Genomic DNA, 24815 nt, shown 5'->3' with positions numbered 1-24815 from the left:
GACAGCCCTGCTTGGTGGTCCAGGCTGCCCTTGATCTCCTTGATCACAGGCTGGCTTCATACTGGTGGTGATCCTCCTGCCTCGGCCTCCCAAGTGCTGGGATTAGAGGTCGGTGTCCCCAAGCTTGGCCTGGTTTGTCCTATGAGGGAAACCACGGCAGAGGCAGCTGCAGACCCCCCCTCCAGCTCCCCTGTCATCCGTGTCTCGGAGCTCACGGCCCCAAGGGCTGCCCGGCATTTGTTCCGTTCCAAGGTGTACTTCAGGGGGAGCCAGGAGCAAGGACCCCGGGGTCCCCAGCCTTTCCCAGCCATGTCATTAAGTGGACGTCAGCAAGGTCCCTTTAAGGAAAGAAAAGATGGTGCTGTCAAACTTGCTGTTGCCCCCCAGTCCCCTGACTCCACGCAGGTGTCAGTGACAAACGGGCAGGCCCGAGGCCTCTCCCCACTGGGCCTCCACCCGAGCCACAAAGGGACAGATGGGAGGCTACCAGAGGGGCGCAGATAGCATGGCCCCCGGGGGCTCTGCCCTCCCGTCCCCCAGGATGCTACGAATCCCCCAGGAGGGAGGGAGGCGGGAAAGGCGCCCCGGGAAGGGGCTGGCCCAGGCCAGTGCCACCTCCTGCCGGGCCTTGCCAGTGGCCTCCGTGGTGGCCACACGGTCCCTCTGCTGGCCTGGTGCTCAGACTCTGGCTGATTTTCAATCCCCCCTGGTGGACCCCTGGCCAGTGTCACCCCTCATGCCTCATGGCAAACTCTTGAGGCGCCTTAATGATGACAGACTTTTCATTCAGTCAATGAAAATCCGCCAGGCTGGTGGCACACATCTGAAACTCCAACACTCCGGAGGCTGAGGCAGGAGGATCCAGGCGGGGTCAAGCCCCTGACTGAAAAAAACAAAAACGAAACAAATCAAAAGTGCTGGCGAGTCCAAGGGAAAAGAGGGACTCTTCTGACTCTTTGGCCGTAATGTAAACTAGTGAAGTACTATGGAAATCGGTGTGAAGATTCCTGAGAAAATTAAAACTAGAAATTCCATTTGAGCCTAAGCAAGGAGTACAAAACATAGAATAGATATTTATGAAAGGAAAGAGGAGGCTTGGGAAGGAACGAGTGGGCTGGCCTGATCAAAAGGAAGAAACAGACAGACATTGGCAGGACATTTGTGTGTTTGGAGACTGATGTTTATTTATTTTTTATTTTGAGACACGGTCTCACTATGTAAGCCAGGCTGGCCTTGAACACGCCGCGATCCTCCTGCCTCGGGCTCCCAAATAGTTGAAACCCACAAGATTCCCGGAACCTTTATTTCGTGTGACTGAGGTTGCAACTCCGGAGGGAATACGGACGCGCTCACCGTTTGATAAACTGACATTGTAGCCAATGGCAAAGGCAGCTATGTGTGTGGTAGCGAATGAGAGGAAGGAGGAAGTGACGTTTACGGAAGTGCAAGGCATTGCTAGAGAAGCTTGTTAAGTACCGGATCAGTTCTCCAGAGCGGTCAGAAAAGGAGGCAGCCAACATGTCTGAGCGCAAAGTTCTAAATGTAAGTGACTGCCCGTTTTAAAGGCGACATGGCGGCACACATCTGTCATCGCAGCACTCTGGGAGGTCGAGACAGGAGGAGTCTCAGCTCGGGCCCAGCCTGGGTTACAGAGTGAGGCCATGTCTTGAAATAAAAACTGGGAAGGACTGGGGATGGAGCTCAATGTGACGGTGCTGGGTTCTGTCCTCGGTATGGGAGGAGGGGGGCGTCAGGAGTCTCGGTGCCAGCCAGAAAGGGACTTGGTGACCAGGTCCCCAGGAGCTGCCCAGGGTAGCAGGATCTCATGTGTGTTGTCGTTGTTCTTTGGGGAAATCAGATGACCCAGTGATCTCCTGGAAGAAGGATGTGGAAGGTTGCTCCGTCCCCTCACCCCAGCTGTGCCCCTGGGTTTGGCCGAGCCTGATGGGTTTGGTTGTAGTTGAACACAGCTGTGAGCATGCATAGAGGCTGAAACCAGTGAGGGCTCCTTGCAAATTACCGAGCTTGGGGTGCTCCTGGGTGCCCCTTTTCCCTCTGCCCATGTCCTCCCCTGCCAGCCCTGACTGCTTCTCCCCCCCCCCCCCCCCGCAGAAATACTACCCACCGGACTTCGACCCCTCGAAGATCCCCAAGCTCAAGCTCCCCAAGGACCGGCAGTACGTGGTGCGGCTTATGGCTCCCTTCAACATGAGGTATGTGTGGGTCACTCAGAGGGACCTGTGACCGCAGAGGTGGCCAGTGCATTCAGCCAGTGCTGGACCAGGCCTTGCTCCCCCACCCCAGGACTAAAGGCCCTGAGCTCCCAGAATCCCCCAGGAGCACCACCTGCTGCCTGAGGTCAGAATCATGGAATCACTGGCGAATGTGTGGCTGCAGCAATGGGGCCCTGTGGGCATGCCTCTGCCCCTTCACAGCACAGGAGAGCCCGGCTCTGCCTCAGAGCCTTTGCACTCACTGCAGCCTCTACCTCAGCCCCGCATGCCCGGTTCCTGACTGCCCGTGCAATCCTGTATTATCTTTACCCCCAGACAGGCCACCATCCTCCGCCTGAGCCTGCTCCCTTCACATCTGTGATCCCCCAGCCCCGGATCACACAGCTGGTTTCCTTTCAAAGTCTCCACAGGCTCATTCCCAGCCAGGCAGAGCCCTTTGGTTTTTTTTTTCCACTTTGATTTTTCAAGACAGGGGCTTGCTGTGCAGCTCAGGCTGGTCTCTCATTCACTCCTTCCCATGCCTCAGCATCCCAAGGGCTGGGATTCAGGCGTGTGCCACCACAACCCACTTCTAAGTCTCCTTTGGACCAGCGAAACTCAGAAAGTCTCTGTGTCCACCTGGCTGTTCTCTGTTGATTCTGCAGCTTCCATTTCTTGGGAACCTGCTGTGTGCCACGTCCACACTGCACACCAGGGACCTAAATTCATCCTGGGGTTGTCTCACATTCAGTGAGACCTGGAAGTCGGAGGGGAGGGCATGACTGGCCTAGTCGGAGAGGGAAGGCGTTCCAGCCAGGATGGGGGTGATGTCGGAAGCTGAGGCCTGGGGGACAAAGAGTCATAGGCTGCAGATGGTGCCGTGCAAAGGCCCTGGGGCGAGAAGAGGCTGTGGCATTTGCTGGCACAGTAGGAGCTTAGGATCTAGGCAGCTGGGAGGAGGGAGGCCAGGCTGGCAGAGCCTTGGTGAGTGATGCCCCCGGGCCCGAGGGAAGGCCCAACTGGTGAACTCCCAGCCTGGTGTTTCCCAAGGAAGTGACTTGTGGGTAGACAGGCGAGATCAAGGATGGCGGCACAGGACAGCAGCGATCTGTGAGCTCTCTGGGGCAGGCTGTTCGTGTAGGAGGAGCTCCCTGTCTGGAGGCAGGCAAGCAGCCAGCTTTCATCTTGTGCATTAGAGGAATGGGCATAAGAGCCCAAGGCCCCTCAGCCGCCCCTGTCACCAGGTGCAAGACATGCGGGGAGTATATCTACAAGGGCAAGAAGTTCAACGCCCGCAAGGAGACGGTGCAGAACGAGGTGTACCTGGGCCTGCCCATCTTCCGCTTCTACATCAAGTGCACCCGCTGCCTGGCAGAGATCACCTTCAAGGTACGGGCCAGGCAGTCCTGGGGAGCAGACAGAGCTCTGAGGGACATGTTCAAGGCAGCCTCGCTCATGCAGGCAGAGAGCTGCCAGCCCTGGAGGCTGAGGCAGGAGGGTCCCTTTGCAAATCCCCACCTCAAAATAAAACACAAAAAGGACTATGGAGTAGCTCAGAGCGAAGACCCTGGGTTCCACCCCAGTGCTGTAAAAATCTAGCGAAAATGCCCAGGCCTGGGCTTTTTGCAGGGGGCTGGAGGCCCCACAAAGACGGCCCTGTCTCTGCCAAAGCATGGAGCCAGAAAAGGAAGAGATGACAGACAGGACGGGGAGCCGGGGATGGGGTGGGGGTGCAGGCTGCCCCACAGGGCCTCCGTTGTACAGGGGTGACATTGCCGTCCCCCCCCAGACAGACCCCGAGAACACTGACTACACCATGGAGCACGGCGCCACGCGCAACTTCCAGGCCGAGAAGCTGCTGGAGGAGGAGGAGAAGCGGGTGCAGAAGGAGCGGGAGGACGAGGAGCTCAACAATCCCATGAAGGTGAGCAGGGTGGGCTGCGGGCTGCACAGGGCTCCCGTCCCCTGGCCTCACGGGAGAAGAGGGGGTTTCTCTGTAAGGGACTGGTGTCAGGATGAGCGCGGGGCGTCCCAGGCTGGGGGACAGTGCGTGGCCCTGGGGACCTCGTGTGTCCGCAGCCAGCAAGGGGAAAGTGCCTGTGGCGAGTGCAGAGGTGCCCCCGGGAGGCTGAGGTCCTGCCCGGCAGCTGGGGCGGGCGCTCCCCCGCGACCCCGGAGGCCTGGTCCCAGCACCCCCGCACACCCACCCGCAGGTGCTGGAGAACCGCACCAAGGACTCGAAGCTGGAGATGGAGGTGCTGGAGAACCTGCAGGAGCTCAAGGACCTGAACCAGCGCCAGGCGCAGGTGGACTTTGAGGCCATGCTGCGGCTGCACCGGCTTTCGGAGGAGGAGCTGCGGCGGCAGCAGGAGGAAGAGGACGAGCAGGAGACAGCGTGAGTGTGGGCCCCTCGCTCCTCCCCCGGGGCTCCCGTCCACACCCCATCTCACCTTCTCCCTCGTGGTGTCTGCATCAGGGTGTCTCTGTGAACTCTGCACGGAGGCTGCCCGTCCTGGCGGCTGGTGTTGGGCTTCGGGCTCTGGGTTCATGTCCCAGTGCTGGACACCGGAGCCAGGGTGCTTGCCGTGAGCCGAGCTGTCAGCCCCTGACTGTTGTGTATCGTGAGACAGGGTTTGCTAGGTTTCCCAGGTGGGGCTCAAACCTGCGATCTTCCTGCCTCAGCCTCCCAGAGAAACGGGATGGCAGGTGTGCACCACCACACCTGGCTTGCTGTGGTTTTGCGGGAGCCGAGTGCCTCGTGCTTGCTAGGCTGGGCTTCTGGGGCGCATGCCTGGGGCCACGCGGGGTGCGCTTCATTCCCCTCAGCCCCCGCATGGCTTCCCCCTTCGCCAGCACACAGTAGGTGCCAGTGACAGGTTAGTGTCGCTGTGACTGCGGTGACAGCACCCAGTGTGTGCTGGGCTGGCTCCGACTTCTCCTGCCCTCCCTCCCACACCCTGGAGGTTGACAAGCCAGCACCAGGGTCAAGGGACTGAGGTCACACTGCCCGGGACGCGCCCCAGCCCAGGTACCCAGCCGGGGTTCCAAATGGGCAGCTATAGCTCCCCCGACCACTCAGCGCTGCCCAGGACTGGTCATTTACTTACAATTACTATTTGTTGTTGAGAAGAGGTCTCTCCTGTAGTTCAGGGTAGCTTTTAAACGCACTCCGTAGCCCAAGCCGGCCTTCAACTCAGAATGACTGTCCTGTCTCACCTCCTGAAGTCTGTGATGACAGCTGTGTGCTTCCCTGCCTGGCTAGAAAGGTTAACTTTAAAACATCTCATCAAGGGGCTGGGGCTTTACCTCAGCGGCATAAGCACCTGCCTTGCAAGCAGGCGGTTGTGAGTTCGATCCCCGGTACCGATAAAAAGGAAAAAGACAAAAAACCAAAACAAAACATCTAATCAGGCTTGTCATCCCAGCCCTCTGCAAGGCTGAGGCAGGAGGATCACAAGTTCAAGCCCAGCCTGGGAATCCTAGCAATTTAGGGAGGCCCTGTTTCAATATTCAAAATTGGCTGGGGATGGAGCTCGGTGCCAAGGCCCTGGTCGCAGTCCCCATCCTGCAGAACTGTCGCCCAGTGCCTTTTCCTTCCCAGCACTGCTGCGTGAGGACAGCGCAAGGTCCCCGCCAGGCCGGGTGCCATCCCTGTGTGGCGTATGCCCAGCGCTGCGCTCTGTCACACAGGGCGCTCCTGGAGGAGCAGCGGAGGCTGAGGCTCCTGGAGGACTCGGACTCAGAGGACGAGGCTGCCCGCGCCCCGCCAGCCCCGCGGCCCCAGCCCACCGCCATGCTGTGTGAGGTGAGCCCCCCCGGGCCGGGAGGTGGGGAGCAGGGCCGCAGCCTGGTCCTCACAGCGCCCAGGGTTCCACACTTGCATGGGGTGTGAAGGTGGAGGTCAGGTGCCCAGGACTCTGGGCTGGCATTTGCCAGCCAGCGGAAGCTGCTGTGCAAGGGGACACAGGTCGCTGGCTAGGTGTCTCCTTGCCACGATGATAGAAATTAAAGTAGAGCCTGCATGTGGCACCTGCCTGGAACCCTGCACTCGGGGGGGCTGAGGCAAGAGGATCTCTGCAAATCTGAGGCCAGCCCAGACTACACAGTGAAACTATGTATCAAAAAGACACAACAAAGCCGGGCGTGCTGGTGCACGCCTGTCATCCTAGCACTGGGGAGGCTGAGGCAGGAGGATCATTGTGAGTTTGAGACCAGCCTGGGCTACAAAGTGTCTCAAGGCCGGCATGAGCTGCACAGTGAGACCCTGCCTCAAAAAGACAGTAAGAACAAACCACGGCGTTTTTGTTTGGTTTTGCATGAGCAGCCGCAGGAGTGCCCTGGTGTGGGGCCCTCCTCCCCACCTTGACAAAGGGTCAGCTGAGCCAGAGTCCAGCCCATCCTTTCCTCAGGCCTCCAAAACATAGAAAACGTCCGCCTTGCTTGCTGCCCCTCCCCGTCATTTGATTTTGGGGCAAAGTCTCGTTGTTGACTTAAACTGGAGATTCTCCTGCCTCAGCCTCTGCAGTACCAGGCATTATGGCCCCCAACACGGGGCTCTCTTTAATGGTGCCCTTTCACGACACCCTATCAGAGGTGGCATCCCCTCTGGTCTCACTTCCCTAGCTTCACAGAGGATGGGACCAGGCTTGCAGTGTGAGGGATGAGTAGGAGTTTGCCAGGGAAGGGGAGGGAAGTCAGCCCTGGAGCAGGGGCTGGCGGGGGTGAAGGGCTGCAGATGGGAAGGCACAGTGGGCTCGGGCCGCACAAGGCCTGGGGGTAGGAGGGGGGCGGACGAGGCCTGAGGGCCCCGCTCAGGGCAGAAGGGTCCCTCAGGTGTTCAGAGGACCCCATAGGCCTGGCCACCTCCCCGGGATGCCGGGCTGCATCAGCAGGGCCAGGAAGTCCCCCCAAGCCATGTCCCTGTCCCTCCAGGTCCCAGAGGCCAAGAGGAAGGCGGGAAGCCTGTGCAGCAGGTCACAGCTGTCTGGCTTGGTGGTGGTGAAGAGGATCAGGACCTCAGCGCAGGGCGCGGGCTGCCTGCAGGGCCAGGCCCCTTCCCGGCATGGTCAGTTCTCGCCTGCCACATCGGCCGCTAGGTGGCGGCAGCGTCCCCGGGTTTCTGGGTTCCTGGGGCAGAGGGGTGACCCCAGGCAGTTGTGCGGGGAGGGAGGACAGAGGGCCCCCTCTTCTGTCCACACTTCTTTCTGATCCAAGGAACGGAACCCGGCTGTTACTGTTTTTTCTTTCTGTTTTGAGACAGGGTCTCACCCTGACATTCAGAATGGCCTCGAACTCCCTGTGTGGCCTGTAGCCCTGATGGTCTTGAAGTCACAGTGATCCTCCTGCCTCAGCCTCCAGAGTGCAGGGATCACAGGCGGGCGCCACCACACCCGGCCCTTTTTAGTTTGAAACAGGCTCGCTAAGTGGTTAAGTTACTGGGCTGGCTTGGAAATCAGTTTTCCTGCCTCAGCCTCCCACATTACGGGGTACAGGGGTAAGGCGCTGTGTGGTTTTTTTCATCTTTTAATTAGAAAAGGAACAGGAATCTCTAAACCCTAAATAACCCCGAGACACTGCCTCCCCATCCCCAGCATGAAGGAAATCAGCGTCCCCACATCCCAGGCCCAGTCTGGGTGTCTGTCTCAGCACCCTGGACCTGGCCCACTGTCAGGGCCCCCCACCCAGAAGCTGGACCATTCTGTCGGGTCTGCCTGGTGGCCTGCCAGGTGGGGCCCCTGCAGGGCGCTTCCATAGGCCTGGGGCGTGTAAGCAGGTGTGATGCACACCAGGAGCTCTGGGAGGCTGAGGCAGGAGGGTCACAAATTCAAGGCCAGTCTGGTCAGCTGAGCAGCTTAGCCAGACCCTGTCTCCAGATCAAAATTTAAAAAGCGCTGGGATGGGGAGCTCAGCACAGGGGCCCTGGGTTCCATCCTTGTATGGAAACAGCCCTTGAAATGCTGTGTGCCTTTTCTTTGTGCCCTGGGGTTGCAAGGCACTGCCCACGCCCCCAGTGGGACCTGGCAGGTGCCTCCAGACAGATGCCAGGGACTGTCCACCCCAGGCCTACCCTGGGAGCAGAGGAGCTGTCCCTGTCCCCAGCCACCCTCGGCCAATGTCCCCTGTCTCCGCAGGAGCCCCAGGGAGCCGAGAGGATGCCGAGCCCTCCCCACATCCTCCTGGCCAGTCTTCCCTGAGCCAGCTGGGAGCCTACGGGGACAGTGAGGACAGTGACAACAGCGCCTGACCCAGCACCCCGCCCGGCCACGGGCCCCAGAGCTGCAGGCACACAGAGGTCAAGATGCCTTCCGAAGCTACCGTGGCCTCCAGGTCCCCCCTGCTGCCAGGTCAAGGCTGTGCTGCCCTGCTCTGTCCGCTGGTCACCTCTGTCCCAGCCACAGAGCTGTTGGAACCAATAAAAGGTGCGGTCCGGGGCTGGGTACCCCGAAGAGTCCAGGGACCCTGAGGCCTCTGTGCCCAGGACCCCACGTGGAGGCCCGTGTGGCACTGGCGAGGGTCTCGTTGGGTCCACAGGGCAGCCATTGTGTTCGCCTCCCCCACACCATGGCAGAGTGGCCAAGGTCACCTGGCTCCCAACCCTGCAGGCCGGGACCCTTGGGTTGCCACCTCCAGCACAGAGCTGGAGAGGTCAGGTGTGCAGGTGCCACCCGCTTCTCCTTGGAATTTTCGGGTACTGAGCCACCTGCTCCTGCCCCCTGCCTCGTGCCCGGCACAGCACCAGGCTGTCCCTGCCACCGCCTCGCCAGCTGTCACCCCTCACCCCTCTGCCTTGGGCTGGTGCCAGACAGGGAGCCCTGGCATGAGCCAAGCTGTGTACCACCCTGCCCAGTCAGATGGGGCCTGGGAGGTGGCAGCCCGGGTGTCAGGCCTGTTCTTCCCGCTCCTGTGAGCCCGTTGTCACTGGCTTCTCTCCCGTGCCTCTCCCATCACATGGGCCCTGGGGAGAGGCTCATGTCCCCATGTGACTGGGGGCCTGTTTTTTGTTTTTTTGGTACTGGGCCAGGCAGGTGCTTATGCTGCTGAGCTAAGTCCTCGGCCCTTGGGGGCCTCTAACCAGCAGTTAACACAGCTAGGGATTGAGGACGCCAGAGCGTGGTGGTGCATGCCTGTCATCCAGTCATCTGGGAGGCTGAGGCAGGGGAACCCCAAGTTTCAGCTCAGCCGGGGCGCCTCAGAGATACCCCCTCTGAAGTGGAAAGGACTGGGGTGCAGCTCAGGATGAGCAGCTGGCTAGCAGAGGTCCATGGCAAGGGAAAAAGGCAGGCAGGGTCCAGAGCTCCTAAGCCAGGGCCACCCGCCGCCGGCCAGCAGGCTCGCACTGTCCTTCTGCTGTGTTGTTTGAGTCAGAGTCTCTGTCTGCAGCCCAGGCCTTGACTTCATAGTGACCCTCCTGCCTCAGCCTCCTGAGTACAGGGATTACAGAGTGCTCCATGGAGTCTGCCCTCAGTAGATTTAGCCCCACAGGGGATCACCACCTCCTTCACGACCTGTTCCACAGCTCCCGGGCCCCCACCAGGTTTGGGGTCCCAGGGGTTCCAGAGACAGGGGGCCTCGCTAAGGACACCCCTCCTTTGTGAGCCCCCACTCAGCCTAAGTATCTGCTGAGCACCTGCTGTGAGACTCCCTGCCGAGGAGGCCTTGGTGGTGACCTCAGCCAGAGACAGAGGTCCCAGGGTGGGCTCTGCGGACAGGGAACACCAGACAGGTGCTTCCAGAAAGGGGAAGTGACCTTGGGGTGCCAGGTGGGGAGGGGGTAAGTGACTGCTGATTGGATGTGGGGCTTCTTTTGGAGATGATCAAACTGTCACAGAAATAGATAGTGGTGCTTGTTACTCAGCTGTGCCAATATATTAAGAGCCACAATAACTGTTCATGTGTAGTTGGGGTGCATGCGCAAGTGTGTGTGTGTGTCAGTGTGTGCACCCAGAGAGCCCTCGCCCCTGAGCCTCTCCCCGTCCTGTGAGGACGCCCAGGTGTGGTGGCCACGGTGGTGCACACCTGCTTTAGCTGTGGTCAGGAGTCCGAGGCAGGAGGATGGCGAGCAGTCAGCGATGGCCTGGGCTCCGGAGAATTCAGGACAGCCAAACCCAGCCAAAAGCAGGCCCAGGTTCATTCCCCAGTCCTGGGGGAACACAGGGTATAAGCTCTAGGGTGTAGGGATTATATCATACAGCAAAACAGCCCCCCAAATCAAGATGCGTATCTGTGGCTCACGGGGGTGCAGCTACTGTCTCGATTTGGGGGAGAACGTGGTCACTCCAAGGACACAGGGACTGGGGGTTTAGGACCTGATTGCTAGGGGGAACGGGGTTTGCAGGACACTGAGCCCCACCTGGTGGTCAGATGCCTCCAGTGGGATGAGGGGCCCCCAGACTCCGCCCCCTCTTCGCCCAGGGAGCTTTGAGCCCCTAGAAAACAGCTCAAAGGCCTGGGAAGTCAAACGCTATTTGATTCCGCCCGGGGCGCCCTGATTGCTATGCCAGCCGCTGCTTGTAATTAGCAGGCGCTTTCAAATATTTATACATCCGGCCGAGTTTACTGGCATAGACACCTCGGGCTGGAGCAATCTGTCAGCAGCTCAGCCAGAGCTGGGAATCACCTCGCGGCTGACAGAAAATAGGACAATTACAGGGCTTGCTCCCCAGTGCCCCTGGACACACTGCCTGGTCCAGGTCCCTCAGGGGGGAGGGGGGGCAGTCAGCAGGGAGGTAGGGAATGCCACCTGGGGGCAGCAGGTTCAACTGGTCTGAAACTGGGCAGATGTGCCGCAGAGAGGGAGGTAAGGGGAGTGTCAAGGCTCTGTCTTCTGGGCTGTGGGCCTCAGTTTCCCCACCTGTGAAATGGGCCAGTGGAGGAGCAGAAAGGGAGAACTCTGGTTCCCACAAAGAGACTCCTAGGGACCTGCTACACAAAAGCCAGGCCCAAAGGGTCCCCTGGGTCCCTGAATAACGCCCCTCCCTCTGTGCCTCAGTTTCTCCTCCTGTAAAAGGGAGACCCTGTGTAAACATCCTTGCCGAGGAGCCTCCTCCCAGCTCTCTGGGTGCTCTTGGAGGAAGCCTCACCTGCTTTTTGTTTTAAGACAGCCCTGCTTGGTGGTCCAGGCTGCCCTTGATCTCCTTGATCGCAGGCTGGCTTCATCCTGGTGGTGATCCTCCTGCCTCTGCCTCCCAAGTGCTGGGATTAGAGGTCGGTGTCCCCAAGCTTGGCCTGGTTTGTCCTATGAGGGAAACCAAGGCAGAGGCAGCTGCAGACCCCCCTCCAGCTCCCCTGTTATCCGTGTCTCGGAGCTCCCGGCCCCAAGGGCTGCCCGGCATTTGTTCCGTTCCAAGGTGTACTTCAGGGGGAGCCAGGAACAAGGACCCCGGGGTCCCCAGCCTTTCCCCGCCCCTGTCTTTAAGGGGACATCAGCAAGGTCCCTTTAAGGAAAGAAAAGATTGTGCTGTCTAACTGGCTGCTGCCCCCCAGTCCCCTGACTCCAGCAGCTGTCGGTGACAAATGGCCAGGCCCGAGGGCTCTGCTCACCGGGCCTCCACCGGAGCCACAAAGGGACAGATGCGAGGCCGCCAGGCCCCCGCGGGCTCTGCCCTCCCGTCCCCCAGGCTGCCGCGAGTCCCCCGGGAGGGAGGAAGGGAGGGAGGCGGGAAAGGCGCCACCTCCTGCCGGGCCTTGCCGGTGGCCACGCGGTCCCTCTGCTGACCTGGTGCTCGGACTCGGTCTGATTTTCAATCCCTCCTCGCGGCCCCCTGGCCAGTGTCACCCCTTCTTGCGGTCTCTGGGTCCCAGTCCCCTCTTCTCCGCACCGACCCACTGTCCCCGGGAGGTGCCCGTCCCCCGCGCTCCGCCTCCTCCACCCCGTCCTGGTCCAGGGTCCGGGTCCAGCTGTCTCCGCCCGAGACTCGCTCTCCCTGATCCTGCTACCCGCCCTTCAGGAGCGGCTGAAGGTCTCCGTCACCTCCGAGGGGGCGCAGGGGGCGGGGACGCCTTGAGCTGGGGCCGGCTGGGTTGGCAGGGACCGTGCAGCCCGCGCCCTCCCCAAAGTGCCCCCTCCCGGCGACGCGCGCCGGCAAAGTCCCCGAAAGCGGAGCGCGGATTGCAGGGGATTTTATTTCCCTTTGTGCGGCTGGCTGGGGCTGATCGAGCCAGCTGACCGCAGGGACCTTGGCATGAGGACGCCCCGCAGCCCCCTGGGGCACGGAGCAGAGCAGCAGAGGGTGCCCCGGCCCGGGTCAACGTCCCCAGCGCTCAACTTTGCGCGCGCCCCAGGGGCCCCAGCGGCGAGAGACACCGAGAACCGGGGCGTCCTGGGCTAACTGGGGAGGGGATCCCAGCTAGGGACCCCCCTGAGCTTCGGGGGTGGGGGGAGGCGGAAAAGTCCGCCCGCTTACGCGGGTGTCCTGCGCCCTGGGGGCACCGGGGTGCGCCCGGCACTCATTGCCCTGTGGGGCGCCGCTGTCCCCCGAGGCCTCTCCGGAGCTGGGCTCTCCCTCGCCTGCTCCGCTCCTGCTTCCCTGCTCCCCGCCGTCCTCACCCCCAGAGAGCCCAGCCAAAGGTCACCCCATCCTCCCGCCCCTGCTCCTCCTCGGCTCCCCCTGCCCCAGCCCGGACCCCATGTGGGTCCCCCTCTGATCTTACCCAGGGTGGAGGTGACCCTCGCCCAGATGGCCAAGTGGCTCCGGGACTACCTGAGCTTCGGCGGCCGGAGACCCCCTCCGCAGCCGCCCACCCCCGACTACTCGGACAGCGACCTCCTGCTGGCCTACCGCATGCAGAAGAACCTGGACTTCGAGGACCCCTACGAGGACGCGGACAGCCGCTCCGAGCTGGACCCCGCGGCGCCCCCAGATCCCAAGGGTCCCAGCGACTGCAAGTACGACTCCCCCAAGCACCGGCTCATCAAGGTGGAAGCTGCGGACACAGCCCGGGCCAGGGCTCTGCCGGGCGCCCCCGGGGCCGAGGTGCGAGGCGGGTGGGGGGCCGGAGCTTGGGGCTGGGCGTGTGCATGGTCGCGGGGTGCTGGGGGAGCGGGGCACCACTAGAGAGGGAGAGACAGAGAGACAGACCGCTGCTCCAGCTGCTCACCTCGCCCTGGCCCCCTAAACAGCCCAGCAGGCACGGCCATGGGGGGGTTCCCCTTCTATTTTTTCCGTTTTAATTCGGTCCCCCCCCCCATGGGAGTGAAACCTGGGCCTCCACTCTGAGCTCCATCCCCAGCGTTTTATTTAGTTAGTTGGTTATTAAATTTTGAGACAAGGTCTCCCCTAAGTTGCTCGGCCTGAGGCCCAGTTTGAGCCCCTCCTGCCTCAGCCTCCCCTGGTGCTGGATGAAACGTGAGTCCCGCAGCTCCCGCCTTCTTCCTGGCCGTCACACGTGCTTTCCCCCATGACTGTCGACTCTCGTGTGTGGCAAGTGGAAACTGAGGCTCCAGGAGCGAGGTGACCTGCTCAAGGTCACAGAGCATCCACCCCAGTGTGGTACTGCTCTCCGTGGGGTCTTTTGCAGCCGCAAAGCCTCAGCTGAGGTCCCGGCTCTGAAGACTTGGGGACAGTGGCCAGGGCTGTGCTGTGTCATGGCTAAGAGCTCTGGGAGGAGAAGTGCAGGCGCAGATGCAGCCACCGTGTGGCCCTGGCCTGGTCACCGACCTTGTCTGTACTTTGGTGTCCTCAGCCGAGAAACAGGGATTCGGCATTGCCTGAAAGTTAGCATCACACAGAAGTGATGCATTAGAATCACAGTGGCATCTGGTCATGTTTGTTTGTTTGTTTGTTTGTTTTTAGAGACAGCATATCTCTATGTAACCCACAGTGGGCTTCAACTGGAAATCCGCATGCCTCAGCCTCCCCAAGGCAAGAATCCCAGGCCTTTGCCACCAACGCCTGGCTCAAATTTTTTTAAGATAGTGTTTCTGTGTAATTCAGGCTAGATTTGAACTCACTACCTAGTCCAGCTGGACCTAAAACTTGTAATCTTCCTGCCTCGGCTTCCTGAGTGCTAAGATTACAGCCCTGAGTCACCACACCGGCGTTTGGTTTGTTTCTGAACCGGGATCTCACTGTGTAGTTCAGGCTGGTCTTGAATTATGTAGCCACGCTGGCCTTTAATTCACAGCATCCTCCTGCCTCAGCCTCTGGACACCTGGCTCAGATATTCAGATTGTGGGAAGCCCTGGGGCTGTAGCTCGGTGACAAAGCAACTGCTCACCTAGCTGCTGTGGAGCCCTGGGGTCCGTTCCCCGCACCAGGAGAAACAAGGCCCAGGGTGCACAGAAAGTGGTAGCCTTAAACCAGCCCGCAGGCCGATCAGGGGTCCAGGCCTCAGCCCCTGCCCCCAGCACTCTCCGTGCCCTTTCTCCCCAGCTGGAAGTGGATGCTGAATATTCAGACCCATTTGATGCCCAGCCTCACCCACCACCCTCAGACGATGGCTACGTGGAGCCCTATGACACCCAACAGGTCACCAGTGGTGAGTGTCAGGGCTGGGGACAGGTGAGCAGGTTCCAGGTACAGGTGGGCGCTGACTGGCGTCCTCCACTTCCCAGAGCTGCCATGCAGGGCAGTCCAGCTGTATGACACTCCCTACGAAGAGCAGGACCAGGAGCTGGAGGAGAACGGGGCTTCCCCTGGCCAGAGGCCTCCACAGAGCCGGCTGCCCCCAGAGGATGAGCGGCCTGCCGATGAGTATGACCAGCCCTGGGAGTGGAAGAAAGACCACATCTCCAGAGCCTTTGCAGGTACCTCTGACCCAGGCCTTCTCTGTCCCCTGACCATTTGCTCCTGTTCTCCAGTTCAGTTTTCAAGGTAGAATCCAAACATTTACTACAACTGGTGGTTTGTTAATTCTCACTAAACTGTGAATGACTGATAGTCATAAATTCTTCCTCCTCAGAGGACCTGCATCTTCCTTGGCACTTGCAGGGCTCTCTACAGTAGAATGCAATTTAACTCCTCCTGTTGAGTAGTACATGGAGAGGAATATGGCTTTGGTGTCACACTATACTTGTGACATTTACTTAGACAAGTTACTGTTATTTTCCTGAGCCTTCCTTCCTTTATGCGTCAAATTGCTAGACCTACTGATGGGGTGTTTGTAAATTGAATGCTGGAAAGTAGTCAGTTACACAGGAGATGTTGCTTGGTGGGGGCAGGGTTTCTTAGCCATATAGACTTAGGGTCAAAGTCTAGCTGAACTGAGAAACTTGGATGAATTTCTGAAGTTTTCCTCTTCTGTTAAAGGGATAACAAGTAAGATCGGCTCTTAGCAGGGTTTGTGGCACACATTGGTCATCCAGAGCTCAGGAAGCTAAGGCACGACAGTTAAAAGTTCCAGGCATCCTGGGGGACTTAGTGACTTGGTGAGACCCTGTCTCACAGTTAAAAAATCAGAAAACGGGATTGGGATGTAGTTCGGTGTGAAGGCCCTGGATTCAATCGCCAGGGCCGCATAGATGGGTGGACGGATAATAAATAGATGGATAGATGGACAGATAGACAGATAAATACATACAGTAAAATTACTCAGGCCCAGGGGCTGGGGATTTAGCTCAGCGGCATAAGCGCCTGCCTTGCAAGCAGGCAGTCATGAGTTCGATCCCTGGTACCGATAAAAACGAAAAAAAGACCAAAAAAAAAAAAAAAAAAAAAAAAATTACTCAGGCCCAGAAAATTGGAAAACAGAAATTGTGTGACTGGCGGGACATTTGGGTATTAGAACTGGTCTGTCTGTAATTTGGGGTGGTTTCTAGTTTAATGACTTGGCCTCAGTTAGGGCAGAACCCCAGAAGTGAACCCCAGGACCAGGGGCCCCTGGTTGGAAATTTCCTACCTCCCTGTAGCCACACCCCCGCTCTCTGATTTGTCACTTCAGGCCCCGCCCCCACTCCCTAGTGACCACGCCTCTTTCTTCTGAAAGCCAATTGGCTGCTTCTGTACCCATCCTGCCCCGCCCCTATGGCTGGTTTTAACTCTTTCCTCTCCCCGCCTCCCCTTGCAGTGCAGTTCGACAGTCCTGAGTGGGAAAGGACCTCCGGCCCGGCCAAGGAGCTGCGGAGACCCCCGCCCAGAAGCCCGCAGCCCGCCGAGCGCGTGGATCCCGCCCTGCCCCTGGAGAAACAGCCGTGAGTGGGAAGGCTAGAGGCCTAAATCCCATGGCCCGGGACCTGTTCAGTCATTCTGACCCTCCGCTTGGGCAGAACAAAGCAGGTTACCTAGCGCTGGGCCTCTGCAGCCAAGGCCCGGCGATTTGCCCCCAGGACTAGGTACCGAACCCTGGGCCTTCACACCGAGCTCTGCCCGCCCCATCCCCACCCTTCTATTATTTGTTTTTTATTTTGAGTCAAGGAAAACCTGTTAACCCCACACCCAGACTCCTCTCGAAATTTCCAAGGGAAATGGGGTGTGATGGCGCACGCCTGTAAGCCCAGCACTAGGGAGGCTGAGGCAGGAGCACGGCAAGTTCAAGAGCAGTGCGGGCCACTCTGTGACTTAATGACCCTGCCTCAAAACAAAATAATTTAAAGAAAAGGTGGGGATGGAGCACAGCGAGAAGATCTCCGCATCACCCCCGCCCCCGCAAAAAAAGCCGAGGCCATTGACCTTGTTCCTGTCCCTGCCAGCCCAGAGGGTGGCCCCTGTCCCTCCCCCAGGTGGTTTCACGGGCCCCTGAGCCGCGCGGATGCTGAGAACGTCCTGTCACTCTGCAAAGAAGGCAGCTACCTGGTGCGGCTCAGTGAGACCAACCCCCAGGACTGCTCCCTGTCCCTCAGGTGAGACCGGGCCTCCAAGGAAGGAGGTCTCCGAACTGCTCGCTGGGTGGGGCGGGTTTTCAATGCGCAGAGGGGCGTGGCTCCAACCATCGGGGCGTGGCTTCCAGGCAGGTGGGTGGGGCCTCGGTGACCAGTGGGCGGGGCTTCCGTGGAGGCCTGCATGGCCAGCATTTGAGTGACCCGGTTAGATCCTGGTCCTCCATGCTTCTATTCTTACAATTCCAAGTATGTCCAGTTATGAAATGTTCCCAAGATTCTTCCAGGCTACTGAATGCAAGATCTAAAAGGACAAGGTTGGAAGAGGACTTTGGAGGCTGGGTCAAATCCTGGACCTGCCACTTCCTGTTTGTGGGACCATGCCAGACCGAGATAAGGGCCAGGAGCAAGATGAGGCCACGGCTAATCAGAGAGTGGCACCTTGTCCATGAGGTCTCAGGAAGAAAGTGACGATTGCCCCCAGGTGGGAGAAAATATGGGGCAAGAGGCAGGTGTGGAGGTGCACACCCGTAGTCCCAGTGCTTTGAGAGGCTGAGGCAGAAGGTTTCTAGCTTAAGGCTGGTCCAGGAGAGGGATCTCTACCCATGCCGTCTCTGCCGGGACCTCTAGGCGCCAGAGGACAATGCTGGGGGCCTGGGGAGCTCACCGCTGCCTCTGCCCCCTGTGCCCCCAGGAGCAGCCAGGGCTTCCTGCATCTGAAATTCACGCGGACGCGAACGAACCAGGTGGTGCTGGGCCAGCATAGCGGCCCCTTCGCCAGTGTCCCCGAGCTGGTCCTGCACTACAGCGCCCGGCCCCTGCCGGTGCAGGGCGCCGAGCACCTGGCGCTGCTCTACCCCGTGGTCCCGCAGGGCCGCTGCCCCGCGCCCTAAGAGACCTACCTACCCGGGACCGATGAGCGCCCTGCGCTCAGCCCATCCAGGCCATCTCTGGCCCGCGGGCTCCAGAGCCTAGGACTGTGTCCCCCACTGTCCTCCCCTTCCCCGGCCAATAAACGCGTCGTTGTGCTCTCCTGTGCCCTTCCTTAACTGGGACTGGCAGTGGCAGAGCCTGCGCCCCCTGCTGCCCTGAGGCACCTGCCTCACCCGGCCTTTGTTTGGATCGAAGGTGGCAGAGGTGGGCACGCACGGGGAGACAGGAATGGAGGCAGATTTGGAAGCCAGCCGGGAGGGTGGGAAGAAGGGGGAGAGGGAAAGATGGGGGAAGGGGGAGGCCAGGCCCCACCCCCTCATCCACATCCGGGCATCGCCAAGACCTGATCCTCGGAAAGGACATCTGTCCCCATGGAAACCGAGGGGGGAGGGGAGCCGGCAGGCTGGTGTCACCTCAAAGTAACGCTGGGAGGAGCCTGGTTTACCCTGCACCTCTCTCCAGGAATGTGGGGGTGCAGGGTCCTCACCTGGGAGGCGGGAGAGGCTCTCCAGTGCTAGGCACTGCTCCCAAACTGGGAGCTTCGAGGACCTGTCCCTAGGAGTATAAGGGGGACTTAACGCAGGTCCCCTTACCCCTGTGGGCCTCTCTAGCCATCCCTGGCAGGGACAGGAACCCCAAAGCCTCTATTTTTTGAGACAAGGTCTTACTGTGTAGCCCAGGCTGGCCTTGAACTTGAGGAGATCCTCCTGCCTCAGCCTCCAGAGTGCTGGGATCACAGGCCTCTGGCACCACACCCAGCTTCAGTGTCTTTAGCACCCCAAAATGCCCACTAATCCTCGCACTGGATTCTTCCAGAGCTTTTATTGAATATGCCGGAGCTGAAGGAACAAATCTGTCTTCAGTGGTCCCAGGATGAGCCTGTCCTCTCGGGGGTGCGGGATGCGCACCTCCTCTTTCCGCAGCCGCAGTTCCTACCTCCGCCGCGAGGGGGCAGTGTCGCATGCCCGCTTTTTCCCAAGGGCAGCTCTGGGTATAACCAATGGCCCGGGCTGGGTTGGGGGCTTCAGGGGTCTCTGGTTCCTTTTCTGGCTTTGGGGAACCCTCTTGGCCTGGGCTACCTCGAGTTGCCTGGGTCAGGAGACACCCTGACTGTAAAGACGGGGTGTGTCGGCCTGGAGCTGGGGCCAGGTTTGGGTGCTGGCTGTGGTGGGCGGGTGGAGGGCTGGGGGAAAGAGGTGGCGTAGACCCTCTGGGCCTTCTGGTCCTCCCTGGGGATGTCCAGCGCCTTCCCCTGTCCAGGCCATGCTCTGCTTCTCTTTGGGATCTCCCGGGGCCGGTACAAGACATTGCCATAGAATGGATTTCCTAAGGGAGAAGGTGGCATGAACTGAGAGGTGGCTGCCAGCCAGGTGTCATGGCACCCACCGGTTATCCCAGCACCCTGGAAGGCTGAGGCAGGAGGACCCCAGCTTCCAGCCCAGCCTTGGTAAGCTAGCAACTTAGTGACACCCCATCTTAAAATAAAAAAGGTGGAACATGGAGCTCCATGCAAAGGCCCTGGGGTTTCCTCCCCAGCGGTGCAAAAAAGAAAAGCATGGCAGTCAGGAGAGGGTGGCGCTGTCAGCTCATTTCTGGGGATTTCATCTCTGTTCCGGAAGGACGTGGATGTAGGCACAGCCTTCCCTCCCGCCCCTCCTACCCCCTTCTCCCGGGTTCCACAGCCCACCGCCTTCTCGGGGATGCAGGATGTGCACCTCCTCTTTCCGCAGCCGCAGTTCCTACCTCCGCCGCGAGGGGGCAGTGTCGCAGCGCACGCTCACCTGCGTCCTTTCGCCGCCTGCAGCGGCGGCCCCAGAGCACCGCGCCCAGCGCGCTGACGGCGGCCACGGCCACGGCCACGCCTCCGGCCACCAGCAGCACCCAAAGGAGTCCTTGGGGGACAGGGGCTGGATCAGGGGGGGTGGGACAGAGCGGGAGGGGCGGGCTGAGGCGGGGACGCGAGGGCGGGGCTCACCTGAGACCCGGGGGGTCCGGCTTGGGTCCTGTTGCGAGGCGTCTAGAGGGAAGAAATCTGGGTCACTGATGGCGACACCTGCGAGCCAGCCGCCTGCACCCGCAGGCCGAGCGCGCCCTGCCAGTCCGTGCGGGGCCCGGGGTGCTTGCTCTGCTTGGCCGTTTGCCTTCTCGATTTTGGGGTTTATTGTGAGACACTAAAACCTGTTTTTGGTGTGTGTTTTCTTCCCGGCACGGGGATTGAACCCAGGGCCTCACACCGAGCTAAATTGCCCAGGTCGGGCTCCAACTGCGATCTTCCTGCCTCAGCCTCCTGCAGCACTGGAAGGACAGGGGTGCGCCGTCGTGCTCTGCTGTCTGTGAAACCCGTTAACCGAAACCCTTTAAACGCACCCGGCGAGGCTAGGGAAGCAGACCCAGCTGTATTCTGACAGCTAGGGGAACGGGCACAGAAAGGTCAAGTTACTGGGCCACGTCGCACAGCAAATCAGCAAAGGAAGAGGGCGGGAAAACCAGCCTGGCGCCCTGGGAACCCTGCCCTCCGGGCCGAGGCTCAGCGCGCGGGGCTGGGGCCGGCGCCCTCTGCAGGCCCGGAGCTGCCGGTCCGTCCCTTGCAGCTTCCGTGGAGCAGCTGGGCTGGACCGGTCCCGGTCCTGCTAACTTCTGATTGGCCCCCTCGGTGGGGGTGGGTGGGGAGCCCCAACACCCCGGGAGGGCCCCCCTGGGGCAGGACCCCTGGGGCTCTGCCACGCCCGCAGGGTCCCTCTGCAGGTTGGGACGCTGGAGTGGGGGTTCTGGGCTGTGCACCACCACACCCGACACATCCTGGGCCCTGAGTACGGACCTCGGGGCCCTGCCCAGCTCCCCGCCCCCCACGCCATTCTGGGGGTGGAACCCGGCCTCACATTGAGCTACACCCCCGGTGCTGTTGTAGGTTTTTATTTTGAAACAGATTTTGCCAAGTCACTGGGCTGGGCTAGAATTTGTGATCTTCCTGCCTCAGCCTCCCAGAATGCTGGGGTGACTGGTGTGTGGAACTAGGGCCGGCTGCTCCCCAATTCTGAGAGTTGACGGCTTTCAACTCTGGACTCTAGGATTCTAGAATTCTCCGCTCTGCGAGTCGAGTCGGATTGCAAAATTCTAAGCATCTAAGTACAGAAAATCCTGCAATTCTAAGATGCTTGAATTGTTCCTTCTGTAGAGTGTTTCTTGATCTTATTTTTAATCCACAGCCCTAAGGTTTATAGACTTTTTGGAAATATTTTTTCTTTATGTTTTTTTCCTTTTTTGACACAGGGTCCAGCCTCCAATTCACTGCTATCCTCCTGCTTCAGCCCCAAATTGTAGCCGGAGTGGTGGCACCTGCCTGTCATCCCAGCACTCAGGAAGCTGAGGCAGGAGGATCCTTGCAAATTCGAGACCAGCCTGGGTTACAAAGTGAGCACAAGGCCAGCCTGAATTGCATAAGGAGACCCTGTCTCAAAAAGACCAAAAAAAAAAAAAAAAACAAACAAAAAACAAAACCCGAAGCACTAGGATTAGAGGTGTGTGCCCCCATGCCAGGCCCCCCCCATGAAATTTTAATCCCCAAATTTATTTACTGCTTCGTGTGTGTGTGTGTGTGTGTGTGTGTGTGTGTGTGTGTGGTACCGGAACTCAAACTCCGGACCTTGCACTTGCCAAGCAGGCACCTGTGTCACTGAGCTATATCCTCAGCCTGAGCTTCTATTTCTGCTCTGTGCAGGTGTCTAAACACAGGGGGAAGCCGAGGCTGCAGTAGTGCTGAGCGCTCACCCTCCATGTGTGAGGCCCAGACTGCAAAGCCAAAAACCAGCACAAAGGCGCCTTTGGTTTTGCCCCCTGAGAATAATCACTCCTTTTTTTTTTTTTTTTGTCTTTTTCCTTTTTATCAGTACCGGGGATCGAACTCACGACTGCCTGCTTGCAAGGCAGGCGCTTATGCCGCTGAGCTAAATCCCCAGCCCCGAATAATCACTCCTTAGGGACAGTTCAATTCTAAGTGCCTGGTAGGGCTGGGGATTTAGCTCAGCAACATAAGCACCTGCCTTATAAGCAGGCAGTCATGAGTTCGATCCCCAGTACCGATAAAAAGGAAAAAGACAAAAAAAAAAAAAAAAAAAAAAAAGATACTTTGCCGCGGGCCAGTGGCACAATGGATAACGTGTCTGACTACAGATCAGAAGATTCTAAGTGCCTGGAATTATCTGTCTGCTAATGCATCTCTAAAACTGCACAATTCTGTTTATGGGTTCAGGTTCCAGAATTGTCCTGGGTGCAGCAGACATGTACGCATATTCACCTGATGACGAGCAGGCTGCACACAGCACAGGACGTTGGCCCGATAAAGAGATGGTCACACCACAGACTACTCTACAGCCAGGAAAAAGGATGAGGCACTAATAAAAGTGAATTCCTCAGACATCATATGGAGTGAAAAAGGCAGACATGGGGCTGGGGATTTAGCCCAGCGCCATAAGCACCTGCCTGGCAAGCAAGCAGTCGTGAGTTCAATCCCCGGTACCGATAAAAAGATAAAAAGAAAAAAAAAATTGGAAAAAAAAAAAGAAAAAGGCAGAACCCCAGTATCACACAGAAAATAAATGGAAACCTAGGCCATTCCCCCGGCCACCTGCCCCTCCTACCTGTGTAAACCAGGAGCTGCGTCCGGTTCCCCTCCCCCTTCTCCAGCTCGGGAATCTCCACGGTCGCCCGGCACACGTAGGCCCCACTGTCGTTGAGGGCCAGCCAGTCCAGCTGCAGCCTCACCTCCCCACGCGCCAGCCAGGACAGTTGTCCCCGGGGACCACACCTGCCGGGGCTGTGGGTGCCACTGGTGAACAGCGCTTGACAGAAGAGGGCACCGTCCTTGGTCCACTCCACTCGGAGCCGCTCCCAGGCCTGCGTCTGGGTCAGCCGGCAGGTCAGGTTGGCCTGACCGCCCTGCATCACCCTCAAGTCCACGGGCGACTGCTGCACGGTCAGGCTTGTGGCTCCCTGCAGGGCTGGGGGACAGAGGAGGCCCGTGAGCCTGACACCCCAGCAGCAGGAGGCTGAGGCAGGGTCGGCACAGTGGCCCCTGCGGGAGAAGCTCGTTGGGGCCATGGTGGACCTGAACTGCCTGGTGGACCCCGCAAAAGGTGAGTTCCTGGCTTTCGGATGCAACCTGGGACCAGACAGGGAAAGAGACCAGGTGGCCCAAGGGCTGCTCAGAGGCCTGGAGGGGCTGGAGCGTGTCCTGCTGGGGCAGGGGAAGAAATAAAGTCCAGCAGGGCGAGGTGGGCGCATGCTGCCACCCCGCACTCCGAGGGGCTGAGGCAGGAGGGTTGCAGGCTTGAGTTAAGCCTGGGCAGCCGAGCCACTTAGCAGGGCCCTGCCTCAAACATTAAAAAGTTTGTTAAAAAGAAAACAAAGAAAGAAAACAAATTGTTAAGAAAAAGGAGGGGCGGCTGGGGATTTAGCTCAGCCACATAAGCGCTTACCTGGCAAGCGTGAGGTTGTGAGTTCGATCCCCGGGACCAAAAAAAAGACAATGCAAAAGGAGGGGGGGTTTGGGATATGGGTTGCTCTGAAAGCCCTGGTTTCTGCAGTATAGAGAGAGATGGAGGAAGAGGAGAGGAGAGGGAAGAAAAGAAAAAAACAGAAAAAGAAAAAAGCTGGCAGAGGGCCGGACTGCCCGGAGGTGGGCCAGGACAGAGGCCGGCTGGGCCAGGTCACCCATGTCTGACATGTATGTCAATTTTCTTATTCTGAGGAACCCCTTGAGCCCCCAACCCACAGTGTCAGGGAGCCAGGCCCTGTTTACTGAGAAAACTCCTGCTGGGCGTGGTGGCCCACGCCTGCCATCCCAGCACTCAGGAGGCCGAGGCAGGAGGCTCTGCGAAAGTTTGAAGCCTGCCCAGGCTGCAGAGCGAGACCCTGTCACAAATAACCCACAGAGAGGAAGGGGTGGCACGGAAGGCCTCCGCGGGGGGACAGGGCAGCGGAGGGGGTGCAGAGGGAGGGACCCCAGGACTCACCGCACAGCTGCACCAGGAGCATGGGCGCCCAGCCCCGGGACCCCATCGCCAGCTCATCAGCTGCGAGAGCACGCCCAGCTCCCATCCAGCTTCCTGCCACCAGGTCCGCCCACCCCGCCACCACAGGGGCAGACCTGTGGCTGAGGGGGCCATCGCAGGGGCAGGGTGATGTGGGGGGGGAAATAGCAGACATCCGGGGTTGGAGGATGTTTAGGAGTCCGTTTTCAACTACTGCACGCATGCCTCAGTTTCTCCAAAGTGCCCTGTACTGAGGGGAAGTTTGTGTAGTGAGTTTGTGAAAGATATTTCATTTTTCCTTCTTTCGTTTTGTTTTTAGTCCTGGGGATGAAACCCAGAGCTTGCACATTGAGCTACACCGCCCACCTGTTTTTATTTTTTGAGACAGGGCTTTGCTGAGTAGCAGGCTCCCCTTGGCTGGGCTGGAACCTGTGACCCTCCTGCCTCGGCCTAGCTGGCATACTGTAATGTCATCATGTCCAGACAAGCCCAGATTCCAGGCAGTGAGAACCGGAGCCGGCGACAGTGGACATCGCTGCCCTTTTAAGGGGAAAGAATCCAGGCTGGGGCCCTCGGGTCCACTGTCAGCCGAGGTTTCTGTAGGCGGCCTTCACTGGGCTGAGGAATGCCTCTGTTCCCGGCTTTCGGAGAGTTCACTGTTTCGGGGGTGCTGGAGCCTGGGTCCCGCCCCTGCTAGGTGCACCCCGGCCCCAGGTCCTCGGGTTGCATGCTTTCCAAGCCTCCAGCGACTGAACTGCAAGCAGGCGGCATACACAGGGACCTCACTGTCACACCCCGACCACGACCAGACCACGGGGCGACCTCCTTTCTCACCCTCAGCCTGGAAGGTGCTTGCTGTCAACCACAGGGAGCCTGCTGCGGTGCAGG

At 59.3% G+C, this 24815-nt stretch overlaps 3 protein-coding genes and 1 long non-coding RNA gene across 5 annotated transcripts; 2 read left to right on the top strand and 2 right to left on the bottom strand.

The window, feature by feature from the left end:
• The first annotated feature begins 1443 nt into the window (after window positions 1-1443).
• Yju2 (YJU2 splicing factor homolog) lies at window positions 1444-8661 on the top strand. Of its 2 annotated transcripts, XM_023562962.2 has the most exons (8): window positions 1444-1542; window positions 2113-2213; window positions 3458-3602; window positions 4003-4137; window positions 4427-4608; window positions 5904-6018; window positions 7146-7278; window positions 8345-8661. In XM_023562962.2, exons 1-8 carry the CDS (start codon window positions 1519-1521, stop codon window positions 8455-8457), a joined length of 948 nt encoding a protein of 315 aa, XP_023418730.2. In that variant the 5' UTR covers window positions 1444-1518; the 3' UTR covers window positions 8458-8661. The 2 variants fall into 2 exon arrangements, with proteins under 2 accessions (XP_023418730.2, XP_063085262.1); XM_063229192.1 differs by lacking the exon at window positions 7146-7278.
• A 1393-nt stretch (window positions 8662-10054) lies between these two features.
• Window positions 10055-12064, bottom strand: LOC134471162 (uncharacterized). The gene is made up of 3 exons (XR_010040465.1): window positions 11929-12064; window positions 11294-11448; window positions 10055-10353 (listed from the first exon to the last, which is right to left on the bottom strand). It is a non-coding gene; the product is annotated as an uncharacterized LOC134471162 (long non-coding RNA).
• An 825-nt stretch (window positions 12065-12889) lies between these two features.
• Window positions 12890-17996, top strand: Shd (Src homology 2 domain containing transforming protein D). The gene is made up of 6 exons (XM_003461047.4): window positions 12890-13186; window positions 14585-14690; window positions 14767-14958; window positions 16218-16341; window positions 16870-16989; window positions 17660-17996. Exons 1-6 carry the CDS (start codon window positions 12890-12892, stop codon window positions 17856-17858), a joined length of 1038 nt encoding a protein of 345 aa, XP_003461095.1. The 3' UTR covers window positions 17859-17996.
• Window positions 17997-18831: 835 nt separating this feature from the next.
• Tmigd2 (transmembrane and immunoglobulin domain containing 2) lies at window positions 18832-24044 on the bottom strand. Its single transcript, XM_063229191.1, has 5 exons — window positions 23910-24044; window positions 22536-22895; window positions 19874-19915; window positions 19680-19790; window positions 18832-19224 (listed from the first exon to the last, which is right to left on the bottom strand). The coding sequence occupies exons 1-5, from the start codon at window positions 23992-23994 to the stop codon at window positions 18974-18976; spliced, it is 849 nt and encodes a 282-aa protein (XP_063085261.1). The 5' UTR covers window positions 23995-24044; the 3' UTR covers window positions 18832-18973.
• Between the last annotated feature and the right edge of the window lie 771 nt (window positions 24045-24815).

This window comes from Cavia porcellus, unplaced genomic scaffold, assembly GCF_034190915.1.
Source record: "Cavia porcellus strain 051 isolate PalLab524CR breed Dunkin Hartley unplaced genomic scaffold, mCavPor4.1 scaffold_17, whole genome shotgun sequence".
Lineage (NCBI taxonomy): Eukaryota > Metazoa > Chordata > Mammalia > Rodentia > Caviidae > Cavia > Cavia porcellus.
Note: the sequence above shows the minus strand (reverse complement) of the source record. Positions and strands in the feature narration are given on the sequence as shown.